This window comes from Zonotrichia albicollis, chromosome 3, assembly GCF_047830755.1.
Source record: "Zonotrichia albicollis isolate bZonAlb1 chromosome 3, bZonAlb1.hap1, whole genome shotgun sequence".
Taxonomy (NCBI): Eukaryota; Metazoa; Chordata; class Aves; order Passeriformes; family Passerellidae; genus Zonotrichia; species Zonotrichia albicollis.
In genome coordinates this window covers 1,685,502-1,708,280 of record NC_133821.1, presented here as the reverse complement: position 1 = coordinate 1,708,280, position 22,779 = coordinate 1,685,502, and the positions used below count along the sequence as shown (strand labels likewise).

The following is a 22,779-nucleotide window of genomic DNA, read 5'->3' as shown; positions in this document are numbered from 1 at the left end:
GGGATTCCAGGAATTCTGCCCCGAGGATCCTTCACTGAAGAAGAATCGTGATCCCAATCCCAATCCCAATCCCAATCCCGATCCCAATCCCAATCCCAATCCCAGAGAGGTTTAAAATTATGGGAATGCCAGGGGCAAAACCGGGAAGTTTTGGGGTGGCTGCGGTCCCGGGATGTGCTGGGAATTCCCACTGGGAATGGGGAAGTGGAGGGAGGAATTCTGGAAATTCCAGGTGGGAATTCCTGTGGAGCTGGAGCTCCTGCCGGGATTCTTCTCCCATGTCCGTTCCTGAAGCAGAGCATCCTTTCCAGTCCTGGGATCCCTGGGATTCCAGGAATTCTGCCCCTGAGGATCCTTCACTGAGGAGGAATCCTGATCCCGATCCCAATCCCAATCCCAAACCCAATCCCAGAGAGGTTGAAAATTATGGGAATGCCAGGGGGAAAACCGGGAAGTTTGGGGATGGCTGCGGTCCCGGGATGTGCTGGGAATTCCCAGTGGGAATGGGGAAGTGGAGGGGGAAATTCCCGAAATTCCAGGTGGGAATTCCTGCGGAGCTGCAGCCCCGTTCCTGGTGCAGAGGATCCTTCCCGCTCCTGGGATCCTTCCGGGATCCTGGGAATTCTGCCCCAAGGATCTGTCACTGAGGAGGAATCGTGATCCTGATCCCAATCCCAATCCCAATCCCAATCCCAATCCCAATCCCAGAGAGGTTTAAAATTATGGGAATGCCAGAGGGAAAACCGGGAAGTTTTGGGGTGGCTGCGGTCCCGGGATGTGCTGGGAATTCCCACTGGGAATGGGGAAGTGAAGGGGGAAATTCCTGAAATTCCAGGTGGGAATTCCAGCGGAGCTGGAGCTCCTGCTGGGATTCTTCTCCTATGTCCATCTTTTCCAGTCCTGGGATCCCTGGGATTCCAGGAATTCTGCCCCGAGGATCTTTCACTGAGGAGGAATCGTGATCCCAATCCCAATCCCAGAGAGGTTTAAAATTATGGGAATGCCAGGGGGAAAACCGGGAAGTTTTGGGGTGGCTGCGGTCCCGGGATGTGCTGGGAATTCCCAGTGGGAATGGGGAAGTGGAGGGGGAAATTCCCGAAATTCCAGGTGGGAATTCCTGCGGAGCTGGAGCTCCTGCTGGGATTCTTCTCCCATGTCCATCCTTTCCAGTCCTGGGATCCCTGGGATTCCAGGAATTCTGCCCCCGAGGAGCCTTCACTGAGGAGGAATCCTGATCCTCATCCCGATCTCAATCCCAATCCCAATCCCAATCCCAATCCCAATCCCAATCCCAATCCCAATCCCAGAGAGGTTTAAAATTATGGGAATGCCAGGGGAAAAACCGGGAAGTTTGGGGATGGCTGCGGTCCCGGGATGTGCTGGGAATTCCCAGTGGGAATGGGGAAGTGGAGGGAGGAATTCCGGAAATTCCAGGTGGGAATTCCTGTGGAGCTGGAGCTCCTGCTGGGATTCTTCTCCCATGTCCATCCTTTCCAGTCCTGGGATCCCTGGGATTCCAGGAATTCTGCCCTGAGGATCCTTCACTGAGGAGGAATCGTGATCCTGATCCCGATCCCAATCCCAAACCCAATCCCAATCCCAATCCCAATCCCAATCCCAATCCCAATCCCAATCCCAATCCCAATCCCAGAGAGGTTTAAAATTATGGGGATGCCAGGGGGAAAACCGGGAAGTTTGGGGATGGCTGCGGTCCCGGGATGTGCTGGGAATTCCCAGTGGGAATGGAGAAGTGGAGGGGGAAATTCCCGAAATTCCAGGTGGGAATTCCTGCGGAGCTGGAGCTCCTGCTGGGATTCTTCTCCCATGTCCATCCTTTCCAGTCCTGGGATCCCTGGGATTCCAGGAATTCTGCCCCTGAGGATCCTTCACTGAGGAGGAATCGTGATCCCGATCCCAATCCCAGAGATGTTTAAAATTATGGGAATGCCAGGGGGAAAACCGGGAAGTTTTGGGGGTGGCTGCGGTCCCGGGATGTGCTGGGAATTCCCAGTGGGAACGGGGAAGTGAAGGGGAGAATTCCCAAAATTCCAGGTGGGAATTTCTGTGGAGCTGCAGCCCACGGTGGTGTCCAAGGGCACCCAGCTCATTCCCATTCCCAATCCCAATCCCATTCCCATTCCCAAACCCATTCCCATTCCCATTCCCATTCCCATTCCCAATCCCAATCCCATTCCCATTCCCATTCCCATCCCATCCCATTCCCATTCCCATTCCCATTCCCATTCCCATTCCCATTCCCAAACCCATTCCCATTCTCACTCCTAATCCCATTCCCAATCCCATTCCCAATCCCAATCCCAATCCAATTCCCATTCCCAATCCCATTCCCAATCCCAATCCCAATCCCAATCCCAATCCCAATCCCAATCCAATTCCCAGTTTCCCATTCCCAGTTTCCCATTCCCGATCCCATTCCCTAATCCCAATCCCATTCCCATCCCATTCCCATTTCCATTCTCACTCCTAATCCCATTCCCAATCCCAATCCGATTCCCATTCCCAGTTTCCTATTTCCTAATCCCAATCCCAATCCCATTCCCACTCCTATTCCCATTCCCATTCCCATTCCCATTCCCATTCCCATTCCCATTCCCATTCCCAGTTTCCCATTCCCGATCCCATTCCCTAATCCCAATCCCATTCCCACTCCTATTCCCATTCTCATCCCCATTCCCAATCCCAATCCCCATTCCCATTCCCTCATCTCCTTTTCCTTCCCTGCAGCTCCCAAATTTTTCCCTGATCCCGGCGGTCCCACCTGTCCACAACCCCAAAATTCGGGAATGAACCCCCCAGGAATGTGGGGCTCCCCCATTCCCCCAAAAAAAAATCCCCAGGGAATTCCTCCATCCCCTTCTCTGGAATTCCACATCCCACAAAATCCACCTCGATTTCCCTTTTAGGGACCCCAAATCCCGGGATCCCGAGCAGATCCCTCTTTCCCTGGATCCCAAAGATTCCCATTCCCGGCTGTTCCCGAGCTCTCCCACGCACTCACTCGGAGCTGCGCAATTCCCACACTCCCGGCTGGAATTCTGTATCCTCAGGGCCGGCCGGGAATCTTCCCGGATCTCAAATCCCCCAAAAATCCCTTCCAGGAATCTCCCTGGATCTTGGATCCCCCAAAAATTCCCTCCATGAATCCCCCCAGATCCCAAATCCCCAAAAATTCCCTCTGGGAATCTGCCCAGATCCCAAATCCCCCAAAAATTCCCTCCGGGAATCTCCCCCGGATCCCAAATCCCCAAAAATTCCCTCCAGGAATCTCCTTGGATCTTGGGCCCCCAAAAATTCCTTCCGGGAATCTCCTCGGATCTCAAATCCCCCAAAATTCCCTCTGGGAATCTGCCCGGATATCAAATCCTCCAAAAATTCCCTCTGGGAATCTTCCCTGATCTCAAATCCCCCAAAAATTCCCTCCATGAATCTCCTTGGGTCTTGAGCCCCCAAAAATTCCTTCTGGGAATTTCCCCAGATCCCAAATCCCCCAAAAATTCCCTCCATGAATCCCCCCGGATCTCAAATCCCCCAAAAATCCCCTCCAGGAATCTCCCTGGATCTCAAATCCCCAAAAATTCCCTCCGGGAATCTTCCCTGATCTCAAAGCCCCCAAAAATTCCCTCTGGGAATCTCCCACAATCTCCGATCCCCAAAAATTCCCTCTGGGAATCTGCCCGGATCTCAAATCCCCCAAAAATTCCCTGTGGGAATCCCCCACAAATTCGGATCCCCAAAAATTCCCTCTGGGAATCTTCCCAGGTCTCAAATCCCCCAAAAATTCCCTCTGAGAATCCCCCTGGATCTCAAATCCCCCAAAAATTCCCTCCATGAATTCCCCCAGATCTCAAATGCCCAAAAATTCCCCCTGGGAATTTTCCCAGGTCTCAAATCCCCAAAAATTCCCTCCAGGAATCTTCCCGGATCCCAAATCCCCAAAAATTCCCTCTGGGAATCTTCCCGGATCCCAAATCCCCCCAAAAATTCCCTCTGGGAATCTCCCCCAGATCCCAAATCCCCAAAAATTCCCTCTGGGAATCTTCCCGGATCCCAAATCCCCAAAAATTCCCTCTGGGAATCTTCCCGGATCTCAAATCCCCCAAAAATTCCCTCTGGGAATCTCCCCCGGATCTCAAATCCCCCAAAAATTCCCTCTGGGAATCTCCTTGGATCTTGGGCCCCCAAAAATTCCTTCCGGGAATCTCCCACAATCTCGGATCCCCAAAATTCCCTCTGGGAATCTCCCACAATCTCGGATCCCCCAAAAAATTCCCTCTGGGAATCTCCCCCGATCTCAGATCCCCCAAAAATTCCCTCTGGGAATCTTCCCAGGTCTCAAATCCCCCAAAAATTCCCTCTGGGAATCTTCCCGGATCTCAAATCCTCAAAAATCCCCTCCAGGAATCTCCTTGGATCTTGGGCCCCCAAAAATTCCCTCTGGGAATCTCCCCGGATCTCAAATCCCCAAAAATTCCCTCCGAGATTCTCCCCCAATCTTGGATCTCCCCAAAAATTCCCTCTGGGAATCTCCCACAATCTCCGATCCCCAAAAATTCCCTCAGTGAATCTTCCCAGATCTCAAATCCCCCAAAATTCCCTCCAGGAATCTCCTTGGATCCTGGATCCCCGAAAAATTCCCTCCATGAATCCCCCCGGATCTCAAATCCCCCAAAATTCCCTCCAGGAATCTCCCTGGATCTTGGGCCCCCAAAAATTCCTTCCGGGAATCTCCCCGGACCTCAAATCCCCCAAAAAAATTCCCTCTGGGAATCTTCCCAGGTCTCAAATCCCAAAAAAATTCCCTCTGGGAATCTCCCCAGATCTCAAATCCCCCAAAAATTCCATCCATGAATCCCCCCGGGTCTCAAATCCCCAAAAAATTCCCTCTGGGAATCTTCCCGGATCTCAAATCCCCCAAAAATTCCCTCCGGGAATCTTCCCGGATCCCAAATCCCCCAAAAATTCCCTCTGGGAATCTCCCACAATCTCGGATCCCCCAAAAATTCCCTCTGGGAATCTTCCACAATCTCCGATCCCCAAAAATTCCCTCTGGGAATCTGCCCGGATCTCAAATCCCCCAAAAATTCCCTCTGGGAATCTCCCACAATCTCGCATCCCCAAAAATTCCTTCTGGGAATCTTCCCCGGATCCCAAATCCCCAAAAATTCCCTCTGGGAATCTTCCCGGATCTCAAATCCCCAAAAATTCCCTCCAGGAATCTTCTTGGATCTTGGGCCCCCAAAAATTCCCTCTGGGAATCTTCCCGGATCTTGTACCCCCAAAATTCCCTCTGGGAATCTCCCCGGATCTCAAATCCCCCAAAAATTCCCTCTGGGAATCTCCCCAGATCTCAGATCCCCAAAAATTCCCTCTGGGAATCTGCCCAGGTCTCAAATCCTCCAAAAATTCCCTCTGGGAATCTTCCTGGATCTTGAATCCCCCAAAATTCCCTCCAGGAATCTCCTTGGATCTCAAATCCCCCAAAAATTCCCTCCATGAATCCCCCCGGATCTCAAATCCCCCAAAAAATTCCCTCCAGGAATCTCCCCAGACCTCAGATCCCCAAAATTCCCTCCATGAATCTCCCCCAATCTTGGATCTCCCCAAAAATTCCCTCTGGGAATCTCCCAGGATCTCAAATCCCCAAAAAATTCTCTCCATGAATCTCCCCCGGATCCCAAATCCCCAAAAATTCCCTCTGGGAATCTTCCACAATCTCGGATCCCCAAAAATTCCCTCTGGGAATCTTCCCGGATCTCAAATCCCCCAAAAATTCCCTCTGGGAATCTCCCCCGGATCCCAAATCCCCAAAAAATTCCCTCTGGGAATCTCCTTGGATCTTGTACCCCCAAAAATTCCCTCCAGGAATCTCCCTGGATCTTGGATCCCCGAAATTCCCTCCATGAATCCCCCCGGATCTCAAATCCCAAAAAAATTCCCTCTGTGAATCTTCCCGGATCCCAAATCCCCCAAAAATTCCTTCCAGGAATCTCCCCAGGTTTCAAATCCTCCAAAAGTTCCCTCTGGCAATCTCCCCCGGATCCCAAATCCCCCAAAATTCCCTCTGGGAATCTTCCCAGACCTCGGATCCCCAAAATTCCCTCCATGAATCTCCCCCGATCTCAGATTCCCAAAAATTCCCTCTGGGAATCTCCCACAATTTCGGATCCCCAAAAATTTCCCTCTGGGAATCTTCCCAGATCTCAAATCCTCCAAAAAATTCCCTCCAGGAATCTCCTTGGATCTTGGGCCCCCAAAAATTCCATCCATGAATCTCCCCCGATCTCAAATCCCCCAAAAATTCCCTCTGGGAATCTTCCCAGGTCTCAAATCCCCCAAAAATTCCCTCTGGGAATCTTCCCGGATCTCAAATCCCCCAAAAATTCCCTCCATGAACCTCCCCCGGATCTTGTACCCCCAAAATTCCCTCCGGGAATCTCCCCGGATCTCAAATCCCCCAAAAATTCCCTCTGGGAATCTCCCCCGGATCTCAAATCCCAAAAAAATTCCCTCTGGGAATCTTTCCGGATCTCAAATCCCCCAAAAATTCCCTCTGGGAATCTCCTTGGATCCCAAATCCCCCAAAAATTCCCTCCGGGAATATTCCCAGGTCTCAAATCCCCCCAAAAATCCCCTCCAGGAATCTCCCTGGATCTCAAAGCCCCCAAAAATTCCCTCTGGGAATCTCCCCCGGATCTCAAATCCCCCAAAAATTCCATCCATGAATCCCCCCGGATCTCAAATTCCCCAAAATTCCCTCTGGGAATCTCCCCGGATCTCAGATCCCCAAAAATTCCCTCCAGGAATCTCCTTGGATCTTGGGCCCCCAAAAATTCCCTCTGGGAATCTCCCCGGATCTCAAATCCCCCAAAAATTCCCTCCATGAATCTCCCCCGATCTCAAATCCCCAAAAAATTCCCTCTGGGAATCTCCCACAAACTCAGATCCCCAAAAATTCCCTCCAGGAATCTCCCCGGATCTCAAATCCTCCAAAAATTCCCTCTGGGAATCCCCCACAATTTCGGATCCCCAAAAATTCCCTCTGGGAATCTTCCCGGATCTCAAATCCCCCAAAAATTCCCTCTGGGAATCCCCCACAATTTCGGATCCCCAAAAATTCCCTCTGGGAATCTTCCCGGATCTCAAATCCCCAAAAAATTCCCTCTGGGAATCCCCCACAATTTCGGATCCCCAAAAATTCCCTCTGGGAATCTCCCACGGATCTCAAATCCCCCAAAAATTCCCTCCAGGAATCTCCTTGGATCTCTGGCCCCCAAAAATTCCTTCCGGGAATCTCCCCGGATCTCAAATCCCCCAAAAATTCCTTCTGGGAATCTCCCCAGACCTCGGATCCCCAAAATTCCCTCTGGGAATCTCCCACAATTTCGGATCCCCAAAAATTCCCTCTGGGAATCTTCCCAGGATCCCAAATCCCCCCAAAAATTCCCTCCGGGAATCTCCATGGATGAGTTCCGAGCAGGAACCATCCCGCTCCTCCTCGTCCCTTTTCCCGTCCCATCCCATCTCAAATCCCGGATGATTTTGGGCTTGGAAAACGCTTCCCCAAATTCCCGATTTTTTCCCGAATAATTCCCAAATAATTCCCGAATAATTCCCGATTAATCCCCCATGATCCCAAAAATCCCGAGTAATTCCCGAATAATTCCCGAATATCCCAAAAATCCCGAGGACTCACTCAGGAGGCGGCTGAGCCATCCCATGCTCCCTTTTTTTCCCTTTTTTTTCCCTTTTTTTTTCCAAAGGCGATCCCTTTGGAATCGTCGCTCCGGGAACGGTTCCCGGGAAACCGCTGCTGCTCCCTCCCCCTTTTCCTTCCACTTCCCAATTTTCCCCTTTTTCCATTGGCACGGAGAGCTGGGAATCAAAATCCTCCTGGATTTTTATTTTTTTATTTTTTTTCCCCCTTTTCCCATCGCTAGGGAGCGACGCTTTGGAATTGCGGGGGGAAAAAAAATAAATAAAAATAAAAAAATATTAAATTTTTTTTTTTTTTAATTTTGGGATTCACTCACTTTTTTTTTTTTTTTTTTCCAAGCAGGAAATTCTCCCGGGATTTGGGAGCGGGAGAAGTTGGAGCCGTTCCCAAAAGCGCCGGGAATGTCGTGGGCTCTTGCTGCCATCTCCTGGAGAAAAAAAATTCCCAACCCTTCCCCTCCTCCTCCTCCTCCTCATTCCAGCAATTCCCAGGAATTCGGGGCTTCCCGGCCCTCCAAACCTCGATAATTCCATGGTTTATTGGGATAATTCCACTTTTTTTTTAATGAGTTTTTTAGGGGATTTTTTCCCGAAAAAAAATCGTGGAAAAGAGCGGGAATGGGGTCATCCCCAGGTTGTGGGGTCATCCCATTTTTCCTCATCTTTTGGGATTCAGGGATGGATCAGCCTGAAATTCCTGGGTTTTTTTCCCACCTCAGCATTCCTGCAGGAAATAATTTGGATGGCTGCATCCCGGAGCAATCGGAAAAGGAATCAGGAAATCCCAAAAAATCTGGGATTTTCCATAAATTATCCCCTGGATAATTCCCACTCTTTTACCCCCCAGATCGGCCCCATCAGGGCTGCGAAATTGAAATTCCCTGGAAAAAAAGAATATTCCATGAAAAGGGGAAAAAAAAAAATAAAGCAGGAATTTGGGGAGGAAAAGGTGGAATTTTGTTTTTCCCCCCCCCCCAAAAAAAAAAATTTTGGGAATCGCGGCGGGGCCTCGCCCTCCCCTCCCCCCTCCGCCCCCATCCCATTCCCAAGCTCCCCCGATGGATTTCCATGGAAACCATTGCGGATCCCAATCCCATGGCAACCAAGCAACCCCCCATGGCAACAGGCGGCGCCCGCATCCCCCAGGAGGAGGAGGAGGAGGAGGAGGAGGAGGAGGAGGAGGAGGAAGCGGAAATGCTGAGCCTGGAGGGCTCTGTGCCATGGAATCCATGGAATTCCCTGAAATCCTTGGGATCAGACGGGAGGGGAGGATGGAAAAGCAAATTTCCCGGGATTTGGGAGTGGGATCTCTCTGCCAGGGATTCTCTGGGAATCCCAGCCCAGCCAGGAATTCCTTCCCAAGATCCCAAAATTGCCACTGGAAGCCATTCCCTGCCTCCTGCCCCTCCCATCCTTCATCCCAAATCCCAAATTCCGGCACTGGAATCCCAAATTTCCCTCTGGAAAAGGCTCCAAGGATTCCCTGGATCCTGCCCTGATCCAGCTGCACATTCCCAGCTCTCCCAGCCTGGCATTGGATCCAAACTCATCCTGATTCCTCCTTGAGAAGGAATTTTGGGATTCAGGAAATTCCCTGGGAATTGGGGACTCCAGGAAGGGTCTCCCTTCCCTTTTCCAGCCCTAAATTCCATAAAAATCCCCTGGGATGGATCCTGAGTGTCCTTGATCCCAGAATCCCAGAATGGTTTGGGATGGGATCCATGGACCTTCAATCCCAATTCCCACCATCCCAGGGTGCTCCAAACCCACCCTTGGATGCTCCCAGGGATTCTCTGGGAATTCCAGCCCAGCCAGGAATCCCTTCCCAAGATCCCACCATCCCAAACTTCCCATTCCCAGGGAATTCCCTCCATCCCCAGCTCTCCCAGCCTGCCATTGGATCCATCCCCATCCCGACTCCTCCTTGAGAAGGAATTTCGGGATCCAGGGATTTCACTGGGAATTCCAGGACAGGTCTCCCTTCCCTTTTCCATCCCTGAATTCCATAAAAATCCCTGGGGATGGATCCTGAGCGTCCTTGATCCCAGAATCCCGGACTTTTTTTGAATGGATCCATGGACTTTCAATCCCAACCCCGATCCCGGGGTGCTCCAACCTTTCCTTGGACATTCCCAGGAATTCTCTGGGAATTCCATCCCAGCCCCCCCCCTCACTCCAACCCCATTCCCATCTCCCGCATCCCGGCGGGAAGGAGCGGGAGGAGCTCTCCCGGTGCCTTTTTCCTGCTGTTTCCCACGAAAAACGCGCCGGGAAAATTTGGAAAATTTGGGAGCGGAGGGGGGAGGGGGCCCATGATGCTCCCGCCGTTGCCAAGCAACGGGAAGCGCCACCGCGCATGCGCGGCAACGCGCAGGTGATGATACACCCGTTGCTTGGCAACGGGGGACGCTCAGGGTGCGCGCATGCGCAGTGAGCACCGAGCATCGGCCGTTGCCGAGGTAGCGGGATCGGCGCATGCGCAGTAACGGAAGCGCACCTGCGCCCAGGTGTGCTCATGGAACCGGGGGCGGACGGGGCGGGCCCAGGCCCGAACGTGGAGCCCGCGGAGCCCGAACCGGAGCCTGAGCTCGATCCTAAACTCCGTCCCGAGCCGGATCCCGGTGCTGATCCCGGTACCCATCCCGGTGCCGGTGCCGGTACCGATCCAGGTGCCGGTCCCGGTCCCGATTCCACTCCTGGTCGCGATTCCGCTCCCGCTCCCGCTCCCGCTCCCGCTCCCGGTCCCGCTCCCGGTGCCGCTCCCGGTGCCGTTCCCGATGCCGGTACCGATGCTGTTCCCGGTGCCGTTCCCGATGCCGGTACCGATGCCGTTCCCGATGCCGATGCCGGTATCGGTCCCGGTCCCGGTTCCCGCGCCGGTTCCCGAGCGGATTGGCAGCTGCAGCAGCGAATCGCCGCCCGCCGGAGCCGCATCGATGCCCGGCGCCGGTGAGGAACGGGGGCCGGCCGGGCCCCATTCCCGGTTTTCCAGAGGGAAGGGGGTGGGGGGGGGGTTCCCGCCCCAAACTGGGCCGAGAACCGGAGCCGACCCCAAAGCCGGGGCTCAGAATCGGAACCGGGGCTCGGGATCCGGTCCAAACCCATCCCAGGGAATCAGGAACATTCCCAGAACTCAGAGTCCCTCCCAAAGCATTCCCAGGCTCAGGATCCATCCCAATCCCAAGGCTCAGGACCATTCCCAAAGCTCCAAATCCATTCCCAGGTCTCAGGCTCCATCCAAACCCAATCCCAGGCTCAGGATCCATCCCAAACCCAATCCCAGGCTTGGGATCCCTCCCAAACACATCCCACGGCTCAGGATTGACTCCAAATCCCTCCCAGGGGCTCAGGGACATTCCCAGAGCTCAGGATCCATCCAAAATCCCATCCCGGAGCTCAGGATCCATCCCAAATCCCATCCTGGAGCTCAGGATCCATCCCAATCTTAATTCCAGAGCTCGGGATCCATCCCAAATCCCATCCTGGAGCTCAGGATCAATCCCAATCCATTCCCAGCTCAGGATCCATCCCAATCCCAGGCTCAGGACCATTCCCAAAGCTCCAAATCCATTCCCAGGGCTCAGGCCCCATCCAAACCCATTCCCAGGCTCAGGATCCATCCCAAATCCCAAACCCATTCTCAGGCTCAGGATCCATCCCAGAGGCTCAGGATCCATCCCAAATCCATCCCCAGTGCTCGGGACCATTCCCGGGGCTCCAAACCCATCCCAAATGCATTCCCAGGGCTCAGGATCCATCCCAAATCCATTCCCAGGGCTCAGGACCATTCCCAAGGCTCCAAATCCATCCTGAACTCAATCCCAGGCTCAGGATCCACCCTAAAGGATCAGGATCCATCCCAAAACCAAATCCCAAGCTCAAGATCCATCCCAGACCCAATCCCAGGCTCAGGATCCATCTCAAAACCAATCCCAAAGGCTCAGGATCCATCCCAAACCCATCCCCAGGGCTCAAGATCCACTCCAAAGGCACAGGCTTCATCCCAAACCCAATCCCAGGCTCAGGATCGATCCCAGAGGTTCAGGATCCATCCCAAATCTGATCCCTGGCTCAGGATCCATCCCAGAGGTTCAGGATCCATCCCAAACCCAATCCCAGGCTCAGGATCAATCCCAAAGGCTCAGGATCCATCCCAAACCCAGTCTCAGGCTCAGGATCCATCCCAGACCAAATCCCAAAGGCTCAGGATCCTTCCTAGACCAAATCCCAGGTTTAGGATCTGTCTCAAATCCAACCCCAGGCTCAGGATCGATCCCAAACCAAATCCCAAGCTCAAGATCCATCCCAGACCCAATCCCAGGCTCAGGATCCATCTCAAAACCAATCCCAAAGTTTCAGGATCCATCCCAAACCCATCCCCAGGGCTCAGGATCCATCCCAAAGGCCTGGGATCCATTCCAGACGCAATCCTAGGCTCAAGGTCCATCCCAATCCCAGGCTCAAGATCCATCCCAGACCCAATCCCAGGGCTCAGGATCCATCTGAAATCTGATCCCTGGCTCAGGATCCATCTCAGAGGGCTCAGGATCCATCCCAAAGCCAATCCCAGGGCCCAGGATCCATCCCAGACCCATTCCCAGGCTCAGGATCCATCCCAAATCCATTCCCTGTGCTCAAGATCCACTCCAAAGGCACAGGCTTCATCCCAAACCTAATCCCAGGCTCAGGATCAATCCCAAAGGCTCAGGATCCATCCCAAAGTTTCAGGATTCATCCCAAACCCATCCCCAGGGCTCAGCCCCATTCCCAGGGATCCAAATCCATCCCAAACCCAATCCCAGGCTTGGGATCCCTCCCAAACACATCCCACGGCTCAGGATTGACTCCAAATCCCTCCCAGGGGCTCAGGGACATTCCCAGAACACAGAATCCATCCCAAATCCCATCCTGGAGCTCAGGATCCATCCCAATCCTAATTCCAGAGCTCAGGATCCATCCCAATCCTAATTCCAGAGCTCAGGATCCACCCCAGGCTCAAGATCCATCCCAAACCCAATCCAGGCTCAGGATCCATCTCAGACCCAATCCCAGAACTCGGGATCCATCCCAAATCCATCCCGAGAACTCGGGATCCATCCCAAATCCATTCCCAGGCTCAGGATCCATCCCAATCCCAGGCTCAGGACCATTCCCAAAGCTGCAAATCCATTCCCAGGGCTCAGGCTCCATCCAAACCCAATCCCAGGCTCCAAATCCATCCCAAATCCATCCCCAGGGCTCGGGACCATTCCCGGGGCTCCAAACCCATCCCAAATGGATTCCCAGGGCTCAGGATCCACTCCAAAGGCACAGGCTTCATCCCAAACCTAATCCCAGGCTCAGGATCAATCCCAAAGGATCAGGATCCATCCCAAACCCAGTCTCAGGCTCAGGATCCATCCCAGACCAAATTCCAAAGGCTCAGGATCCTTCCTAGACCAAATCCCAGGTTTAGGATCTGTCTCAAACCAAATCCCAAGCTCAAGATCCATCCCAGACCCAATCCCAGGCTCAGGATCCATCTCAAATCTGATCCCTGGCTCAGGATCCATCCCAGAGGTTCAGGATCCATCCCAAACCCAATCCCAGGCTCAGGATCCATCCCAAATGCAATCCCAGGGCTCAGGATCCATCCCAAATCCATTCCCTGGCTCAACATCCACTCCAAAGGCACAGGCTTCATCCCAAACCTAATCCCAGGCTCAGGATCGATCCCAAAGGATCAGGATCCATCCCAAACCCAGTCTCAGGCTCAGGATCCATCCCAGACCAAATTCCAAAGGCTCAGGATCCATCCCAAACCCATTCCCAGGGCTCAGGATTGATCCCAAAGGCTCAGGATCCATCCCAGACCCAATCCCAGGCTCAGGATCCATCCCAAATGCAATCCCAGGCTCAGGATCCATCCCAGACCCATTCCCAGGCTCAGGATCCATCCCAAATCCATTCCCTGGCTCAACATCCACTCCAAAGTCTCAGGCTTCATCCCAAACCTAATCCCAGGCTCAGGATCAATCCCAAATCTGATCCCTGTGCTCAGGATCCATTCCAAAGGCTCAGGATCCATCCCAAATCCCAAACCCAATCCCAGAGCTCAGGATCCATCCCAAATCCATTCCCAGGGCTCAGGACCATTCCCAAGGCTCCAAATCCATCCTGAACTCAATCCCAGGCTCAGGATCCACCCTAAAGGATCAGGATCCATCCCAAACCAAATCCCAAAGGCTCAGGATCCTTCCTAGACCAAATCCCAGGTTCAGGATCTGTCTCAAACCCAACCCCAGGCTCAGGATCCATCCCAAACCAAATCCCAGGCTCAGGATCCATCCCAGACCCAATCCCAGGCTCAGGATCCATCCCAAATCCATTCCCTGGCTCAAGATCCACTCCAAAGGCACAGACTTCATCCCAAACCTAATCCCAGGCTCAGGATCAATCCCAAAGGCTCAGGATCCATCCCAGACCCAGTCTCAGGCTCAAGATCCATCCTAGACCCAATCCCAGGTTTAGGATCTATCTCAAATCCAACCCCAGGCTCAGGATCGATCCCAAAACCAAATTCCAAAGGCTCAAGATCCATCCTAGACCCAATTCCAGGCTCAGGATCCATCTCAAACCCAATCCCAAAGTTTCAGGATCCATCCCAAACCCATCCCCAGTGCTCGGAACCATTCCCAGGGCTCAGGATCCATCTTAAATCAAATCCCAGGTTCAGGATCCTAAACCAGGGCTCGGAACCATCCCAAATCCATTCATATAAAAGTTTATAATAATTAAATCAATATGAATGATATGATATGATATGATATTTATTATAGATATATTTATATTAATATTTATATTTTATATATCTATGTGAATTAAATTTATATTGATATATACAATTATTATTATTATTATTATTATTATTATTATACAATTATTATACTATATTATATTACTATATATATTACTATTGTATAGTATATTACTATATATTACTATATATAACTCTTGTATATTACTATACAATAATTATTATTACTATTACTATTATTATTATTATACAATTATTATTACTATTACTATTAAAATAATTATTATTACTATTACTATTATTATTATTATTATACAATTATTATACTATTACTATTACTATTACTATTACTATTATTATACCATTATTATTATTATTATTATTATTATTATTATTATTATTATTATTATTATTATTATTATTATTATTATTATTAAATATTATTAAATATTATTAAATATTATTAAATATTATTAAATATTATTAAAATATTCCCAACTTTTCCCCGTTTCCCTGCCAGGGAAGCGCTTGGGGAGAAGGTGGAGCAGGACGAGGAGCAGGCGGAGGAGGAGCAGAAGGGGAAGAGCCTGAAGCTGGTGGAGGAGACCGAGAGGGTGAGGAGGGATTGGGAATTTCCTCCTGGATCCTTCTCCATCCATGGATTTCCTCCTTTTTTGGGCCAAAAACCGGGAGAGAAACTCCACAGGAGTGGGATTTGGGATCCAATGGGAATTTCCTCTTGGATCCTTTTTTATCCCTTATTTTCCTCCTTTTTGGGCCAAAAACCAGGAGAGAAACTCCAGAGTGGGAATTTGGGCCAGATCCTTGAGATCCAGTGGGAATTCCCTCTTGGATCCTTTCTTATCCCTGGATTTCCTCCTTTTTGGGCCAAAAACCGGGAGAGAAACTCCCCAGGTCTGGGATTTGGGATCCAATGGGAATTTTTTCTTGTTTCCTGTTTTCCTCCTTGGGGTCCCCTTGATGGGACAAAAACTTGGGAGAGAAATTCAACAGGATGAGGATTTGGGATCCAATGGGAATTTCCTCTTGGATCCTTCCTTATCCCTGGATTTCCTCCTTTATGGATCAAAATCCAGGAAAGAAACTCCAGAGTGGGAATTTGGGCCAGATCCTTGAGATCCAATGGGAATCTCCTCTTGGATCCTTCCTTATCCCTTATTTTCCTCCTTTTTGGGCCAAAAACCGGGAGAGAAACTCCACAGTGGGAATTTGGGATCCAATGGGAATTTCCTCTTGTTTCCTGTTTTCCTCCTTGGTGTCCCCTTGATGGGACAAAAACTTGGGAGAGAAATTCAACAGGACGAGGATTTGGGATCCAATGGGAATTTCCTCTTGTTCCCTGTTTTCCTCCTTGGTGTCCCCTTGATGGGACAAAAACTTGGGAGAGAAATTCTCCAGCACCAGGATTTGAGATCCAATGGGAATTTTTTCTTGGATCCTTTTTTATCCCTGGCTTTCCTCGTTTTTGGACCAAAAACCAGGAGAGAAATTCCACAGTGGGAATTTGGGCCAGATCCCTGAAATCCAATGGGAATCTCCCCTAGGATCCTTCCTTATCCCTGATTTTCCTCCTTTTTGGGCCAAAAACCGGGACAGAAACTCCCCAGGAGTAGAATTTGGGATCCAATGGGAATTTCCTCTTGTTTCCTGTTTTCCTCCTTGGTGTCCCCTTGATGGGACAAAAACTTGGGAGAGAAATTCAACAGGACGAGGATTTGGGATCCAATGGGAATTTCTCTTGGATCCTTCCTTATCCCTGGATTTCCTCCTTTTTGGGCCAAAAACTGGGAGAGAAACTCCAGAGTGGGAATTTGGGCCAGATCCTTGAGATCCAATGGGAATCTCCTCTTGGATCCTTTCTTATCCCTGGATTTCCTCCTTTTTGGGACAAAAACCGGGAGAGAAACTCCCCAGGAGTAGAATTTGGGATCCAATGGGAATTTCCTCTTGGATCCCTCCTTGTTCCCTGTTTTCCTCCTTGGTGTCCCCTTGGTGGGAACAAAAAATCCAGGAGGAATTCCTGGTCTGGGATTGGGGCTGGGTCCTTGGTGCTGGGAAGGGTTGGATTCCGTGGGATTTTCCAACCTCAAATGGGGATTCTGGGATGGGATTATGGGATTCCAGGATGGGATTATGGGATTATGAAGTGGGATTCTGGGATGAGATTCCAGGATGGGTTTATGGAATGGGATTATGGATGGGATGGGATTCCAGGATGAGATTGTGGGATGGGATTATGGGATTATGGAATTTTGGGATTTTGGGATTATGGGATTTTGGGATTTTGGGATTATGGGATTTTGGGATGGGATGGGATTCCAGGATGGGATTCCAGGATAGGATTCCAGGATGAGATTCTGGGATGGGATTATGGGATTGGATGGGATTATGGGATGGAATTATGGGATTACAGGATGGGATTATGGGATGGGGATATGGGATGGGATTATGGGGTGGGATTTTGGGATGGGATTTCAGGATGGGATTATGGGATTATGGGATTATGGGATTATGGGATTATGGGATTATGGGATGAGATTCCAGGATGGGATTCTGAGATGGGATTCTGGGATGGGATTATGGGATGGGATAGGATTCCAGGATGGGATTTTGGGGTGGGATTTCAGGATGGGATTTTGGGATAGGATTATGGGATGGGATTCCAGGAAGGGATTCTGCGATGGGATTATGGGATGGGATTCCAGGAAGGGATTCCAGGATGAGATTATGGGATGGGATGATGGGATTCTGGGATGGTCTTAGGGGACTATGGAATGGGAATCCATGATGGGATTATGGGAAGGGATTCTGGGATTATGGGATGGGATGGGATTCCAGGATGGAATTCTGGGATGGGAATATGGGATTATGGGATAGGATTCTAGGAAGCGATTATGGGAGGGGATTATGGGATGGGATTACAGGAAGGGATTCCAGAATGGGATTATGGAATGGGATTCCAGAATGGGATTATGGGATGGGATTATGAGATTATGGGATGGGATTCTGGGATGGGATTCCGGGATGGGATTCCGGGAGGCAATTATGGGATGAAATAAAAGGAAAGGATTCCGAGATGGGTTTATGGGATGGGATGGAATTTTGTGATGGGATTACGGGATGGGATTCTGGGATGAGATTATGGGATGGGATTCTGGGATGGGATTATGGGATGGGATTCCAGGATGAGATTATGGGATGGCATTCTGGGATTCTGGGATGGGATTATGGGACTATGGAATGGGAATCCATGATGGGATTATGGGAAGGGATTCTGGGATTATGGGATGGGATTCCAAGATGGGATTCTGGGATGGGAATATGGGATTATGGGATAGGATTCTAGGAAGCGATTATGGGATGGAATTACAGGAAGGGATTCCAGGATGGGATTATGGGATGGGATTATGGGATGGGATTCTGGGATGGGATTCCAGGATGGGATTCTGAGGTGGGATTATGGGATGGAATACTGGGATGGGATTCCGGGAGGCAATTATGGGATGAAATAAAAGGAAAAGATTCCAGGATGGGTTTATGGGATGGGATGGAATTTTGTGATGGGATTATGGGATGGGATTCTGGGGTGGGATTATGGGATGGGATTCTGGGATAAAATTATGGGATTAAGGGGTGGGATGGGATTCCAGGATGGGATTCTGGGATGGGATTCCAAGAATTGATTCCAGGAAGGGATTATGGGATTGGATTATGAAATTATGAAATGGAATGGGATTCCAGGATGGGATTCTGGAATGGGATTATGTGGTGGGATTATGGCATGGGATTATGGGATGGGATTATGGGATGGGATTCCAGCATGGGATTATGTGGTGGGATTATGGCATGGGATTATGGGATGGGATTATGGGATAGGATTCCAGCATGGCATTACTGGATTATGGGATGGAATTCCAGGATGGGATTCCAGGATGGGATTCCAGGATGAGATTATGGGATGGGAATATGGGATGGGAATATGGGATGGAATGGGATTCAGGGAAGAGATTCAGTGGAGGGATTTAGGGAAATAAATGGATTTCGGGATCCCTTAGGGATTGGGATTTCACCGGGATCCTCAGGCTTGGATCCCCACCCATCCCAGGGACGGGAAGGATCCGGGATCGGTGCATTCCAAGCCCGAATTCCCGGGATTTCCCTTGCCCGGCAGGCCCTGGCCAAGCTCCTTTTCCACGGGACGCAGCTGCTGACCAACGTCCAGGTGGAATCCGACCTGCGGGAATCGCAGCGGCGGGAAAAGGACAGGCAGGACAAGCGCGCCAGGTGAGCTCGGGATTTGGGAATTCTGCCGGATTCCCACGGAAAATTCCGGCCCGTGAACGAGATCCCAAAATCCCACCTGGCCCAGGTGGTTTGGGGGAGTTTGCCGGAGGTTTCTTGGAGAGGTGGATTTGGGAATGGGGTGGAGGGGTGGGAAACAGGGAATGGCTTCCAGTGGGAAAAGGGGAGCTTGGGATGGTGGGATCTTGGGAAGGGATTTAGGGAAGGAATTAATGGAAGGGATTTAGGGAATGGATTTAGGAAAGGGATTCCGGGAGGGGATTTAGGGAGGGGATTCAGGGAAGGAAAGGGATTCATGGAAGGGATTTAGGGAATGAATTTAGGAAAGGATAATAGTGAGGGGATTCAGGGAATGGATTTAGGAAAGGGATTTAGGGAAGGGATTCATGGAAGGGATTTAGGGAAGGGATTTAGGGAAGGAATGGGATTCATGGAAGGGATTTAGGGAATGGATTTAGGAAAGGATAATAGTGAGGGGATTCAGGGAATGGATTTAGGAAAGGGATTTAGGGAAGGGATTCATGGAAGGGATTCATGGAAGGGATTTATGGAAGGGATTCAGGCAAGAGATTCATGGAAGGGATTTAGGGAAGGAAAGGGATTCAGGCACGGGAAGGGATTGATGGAAAGGGATTTAGGGAAGAGATTTAGGGAAGGGATTTAGGAAAGAGATTTAGGGAAGGGAAAGGGACTTTTAGGGAAGGGAGGGAATTCAGGGAAGGGATTCAGGGAAGAGATTCATGGAAGGGATTTCGAGAAGAGATTTATGGAAGCGATTTAGGGAATGGATTTAGGGAAGGAATTTGGGGAAGGGATTTGTGGAAGAGATTCAGAGAAGAAATTTAGGAAGGAGATTTAGGGACGGGATTTCGGGAAGGGATTTTGGGGAGGGATTTAGGGAAGAGATTTAGGGAAGGGATTTAGGGAAGGGATTCAGGGAAGGAAAGGGATTCAGGAAAGGGATGAAGGAAAAGGATTTAGGGAAGGAAAGAGATTTAGGGAAGGGATTTAGGGAGGGGATTTAGGGAAGGGATTTAGGGAAGGGATTTAGGGAAGGGATTTAGGGAAGGGATTTAGGGAAGGAAAGGGACTTTTAGGGAAGGGAGGGAATTTAGGGAAGGGATTCAGGGAAGAGATTCATGGAAGGGATTTAGGGAAGGAAAGGGATTCAGGCACGGGAAGGGATTGATGGAAAGGGATTTAGGGAAGAGATTTAGGAAAGGGATTTAGGGAAGAGATTTAGGGAAGGGATTTAGGGGACGGATTTAGGGAAGGGAAAGGGACTTTAGGGAAGGGAGGGAATTAGGGAAGGGATGCAGGGAAGAGATTCATGGAAGGGATTTAGGGAAGAGATTCGTGAAAGGGATTTAGGGAATGGATTTAGGGAAGGAATTTGGGGAAGGGATTTGTGGAAGAGATTCAGAGAAGAAATTTAGGAAGGAGATTTAGGGACGGGATTTAGGGAAGGGATTCAGGCAAGAGATTCATGGAAGAGATTTAGGGAAGGAAAGGGATTCAGGAAAAGGATGAAGGAAAAGGATTTAGGGAACTAAAGAGATTTTAGGGAAGGGAGGGAATTTAGGGAAGAGATTCAGAGAAGAGATTTAGGAAAGAGATTTAGGGAAGGAATTTGGGGAAGGGATTTTGGGAAGAGATTTAGGGAAGGGATTTAGGGGACGGATTTAGGGAAGGAAAGGGACTTCAGGGAAGGGAGGGAATTAGGGAAGGGATTCAGGGAAGAGATTCATGGAAGGGATTTAGGGAAGAGATTCGTGGAAGGGATTTAGGGAATGGATTTAGGGAAGGAATTTAGGGAAGGGATTCGTGGAAGAGATTCAGAGAAGAAATTAAGGAAAGAGATTTAGGGAAGGGATTTAGGGAAGGGATTTAGGGAAGGAAAGGGACTTTTAGGGAAGGGAGGGAATTTAGGGAAGGGATTCAGGGAAGAGATTTAGGGAAGGGATTTAGGGAAGGAAAGGGACTTTAGGGAAGGGAGGGAGTTCAGGGAAGGGATTTAGGGAAGAGATTCATGGAAGGGATTTAGGGACGGGAAGGGATTGATGGAAAGGGATTTAGGGAAGAGATTTAGGAAAGGTATTCAGGGAGGGATTTAGGGAAGGAAAGGAATTTAGGAAAGGGAGTTTGGGAAGGGATTTAGGGAGGGGATTTAGGGAAGGAAAGGGACTTTAGGGAAGGGAGGGAATTAGGGAAGGGATTCAGGGAAGGGATTCGTGGAAGGGATTCAGAGAAGAAATTTAGGAAAGAGATTTAGGGCAGGGATTTAGGGAAGGGATTTAGGGAAGGAAATGGACTTTAGGGAAGGGAGGGAATTTAGGGAAGGGATTCAGGGAAGAGATTCGGAGAAGAGATTTAGGAAAGAGATTTAGGGAAGGGATTTTGGGAAGGGATTTAGGGAGGGGATTTAGGGAATGGATTTAGGGAAGAGATTCATGGAAGGGGTTCAGAGAAGGAAAGGGATTCAGAGACAGGAAGGGATTGATGGAAGGGATTCAGAGAAGAAATTTAGGAAAGAGATTTAGGGAAGGAATTTAGGGAAGGAAAGGGACTTTTAGGGAAGGGAGGGAATTTAGGGAAGGGATTCAGGGAAGAGATTCATGGAAGGGATTTAGGGAAGGAAAGGGATTCAGAGAAGGAAAGGGATTCATGGAAGGGATTCAGAGAAGAAATTTAGGAAAGAGATTTAGGGAAGGGATGTAGGGAAGGGATTTTGGGAAGAGATTTAGGGAAGGGATTTAGGGGACGGATTTAGGGAAGGAAAGGGACTTCAGGGAAGGGAGGGAATTAGGGAAGGGATGCAGGGAAGAGATTCGTGGAAGGGATTCAGAGAAGAAATTTAGGAAGGAGATTTAGGGAAGGAATTTAGGGAAGGGATTTTGGGAAGAGATTTAGGGAAGGGATTTAGGGAAGAGATTTAGGAAAGGGATTCAGGGAGGGATTTAGGGAAGGAAAGAAATTTAGGAAAGGGATTTTGGGAAGGGATTTGGGAAGGGATTTAGGGAAGGGATTTGGGGAAGGAAAGGGATTTTAGGGAAGGGAGGGAATTTAGGGAAGGGATTCAGACAAGGCATTCATGGAAGGGATTTAGGGAAGGAAAGGGATTCAGAGACGGGAAGGGATTGATGGAAAGGGATTTAGGGAAGAGATTCGTGAAAGGGATTTAGGGAATGGATTTAGGGAAGGAATTTGGGGAAGGGATTTGTGGAAGAGATTCAGAGAAGAAATTTAGGAAGGAGATTTAGGGACGGGATTTCGGGAAGGGATTTTGGGGAGGGATTTAGGGAAGAGATTTAGGGAAGGGATTCAGGCAAGAGATTCATGGAAGGGATTCAGAGAAGGAAAGGGATTCAGGGACAGGAAGGGATTGATGGAAGGGATTCAGAGAAGAAATTTAGGAAAGAGATTTAGGGAAGGGATTTAGGGAAGAGATTTAGGAAAGGGATTCAGGGAGGTATTTAGGGAAGGAAAGGAATTTAGAGAAGGGATTTTGGGAAGGGATTTAGGGAGGGGATTTAGGGAAGGGTATTTAGGGAAGGGATTTAGGGAAGGAAAGGGACTTTTAGGGAAGGGAGGGAATTTAGGGAAGGGATTCAGGGAAGAGATTTAGGGAAGGCATTCCGGGAAGGGAAGACCCCCACGCCCGGAGCACTTCCAGCCCTGTCCCATCTCCCGGGTCTGGAACACTTCCAGCCCTGTCCCATCTCCCGGGTCTGGAACACTTCCAGCCCTGTCCCATCTCCCGGGTCTGGAGCACTTCCAGCCCTGTCCCATCTCCCGGGTCTGGAACACTTCCAGCCCTGTCCCATCTCCTGGGTCTGGAGCACTTCCAGCCCTGTCCCATCTCCTGGGTCTGGAGCACTTCCAGCCCTGTCCCATCTCCCGGGTCTGGAACACTTCCAGCCCTGTCC

At 50.1% G+C, this 22,779-nt stretch overlaps 2 protein-coding genes across 6 annotated transcripts in view; one reads left to right on the top strand and one right to left on the bottom strand.

Annotated features, from left to right (window-relative positions):
* Positions 1 to 10,687, bottom strand: part of PTK2B (protein tyrosine kinase 2 beta) — a 128,107-nt gene extending 117,420 nt beyond the window's left edge. The window contains exon 1 of one of the 5 annotated variants that reach the window (XM_074536421.1): positions 10,522 to 10,687. Coding sequence is in view for 1 of the 5 variants with exons in the window: in XM_074536416.1 (XP_074392517.1) it covers positions 7,715 to 7,739 (25 nt within the window). In the remaining 4 variants the exon portion in view is untranslated. Of the gene's footprint in view, positions 1 to 3,019; positions 3,089 to 7,714; positions 7,877 to 10,521 lie in introns of those variants that run through there. The other 4 variants (XM_074536418.1, XM_074536416.1, XM_074536417.1 and 1 more) reach the window with 4 other exon arrangements.
* Positions 10,163 to 22,779, top strand: part of DRC1 (dynein regulatory complex subunit 1) — a 51,091-nt gene continuing 38,474 nt past the window's right edge. The window contains exons 1-3 of the mRNA XM_074537374.1: positions 10,163 to 10,683; positions 15,051 to 15,144; positions 18,723 to 18,835. Of these exons, the coding sequence (XP_074393475.1) occupies positions 10,250 to 10,683; positions 15,051 to 15,144; positions 18,723 to 18,835 (641 nt within the window). The 5' untranslated portion in view covers positions 10,163 to 10,249. The remainder of the gene's footprint in view (positions 10,684 to 15,050; positions 15,145 to 18,722; positions 18,836 to 22,779) is intronic.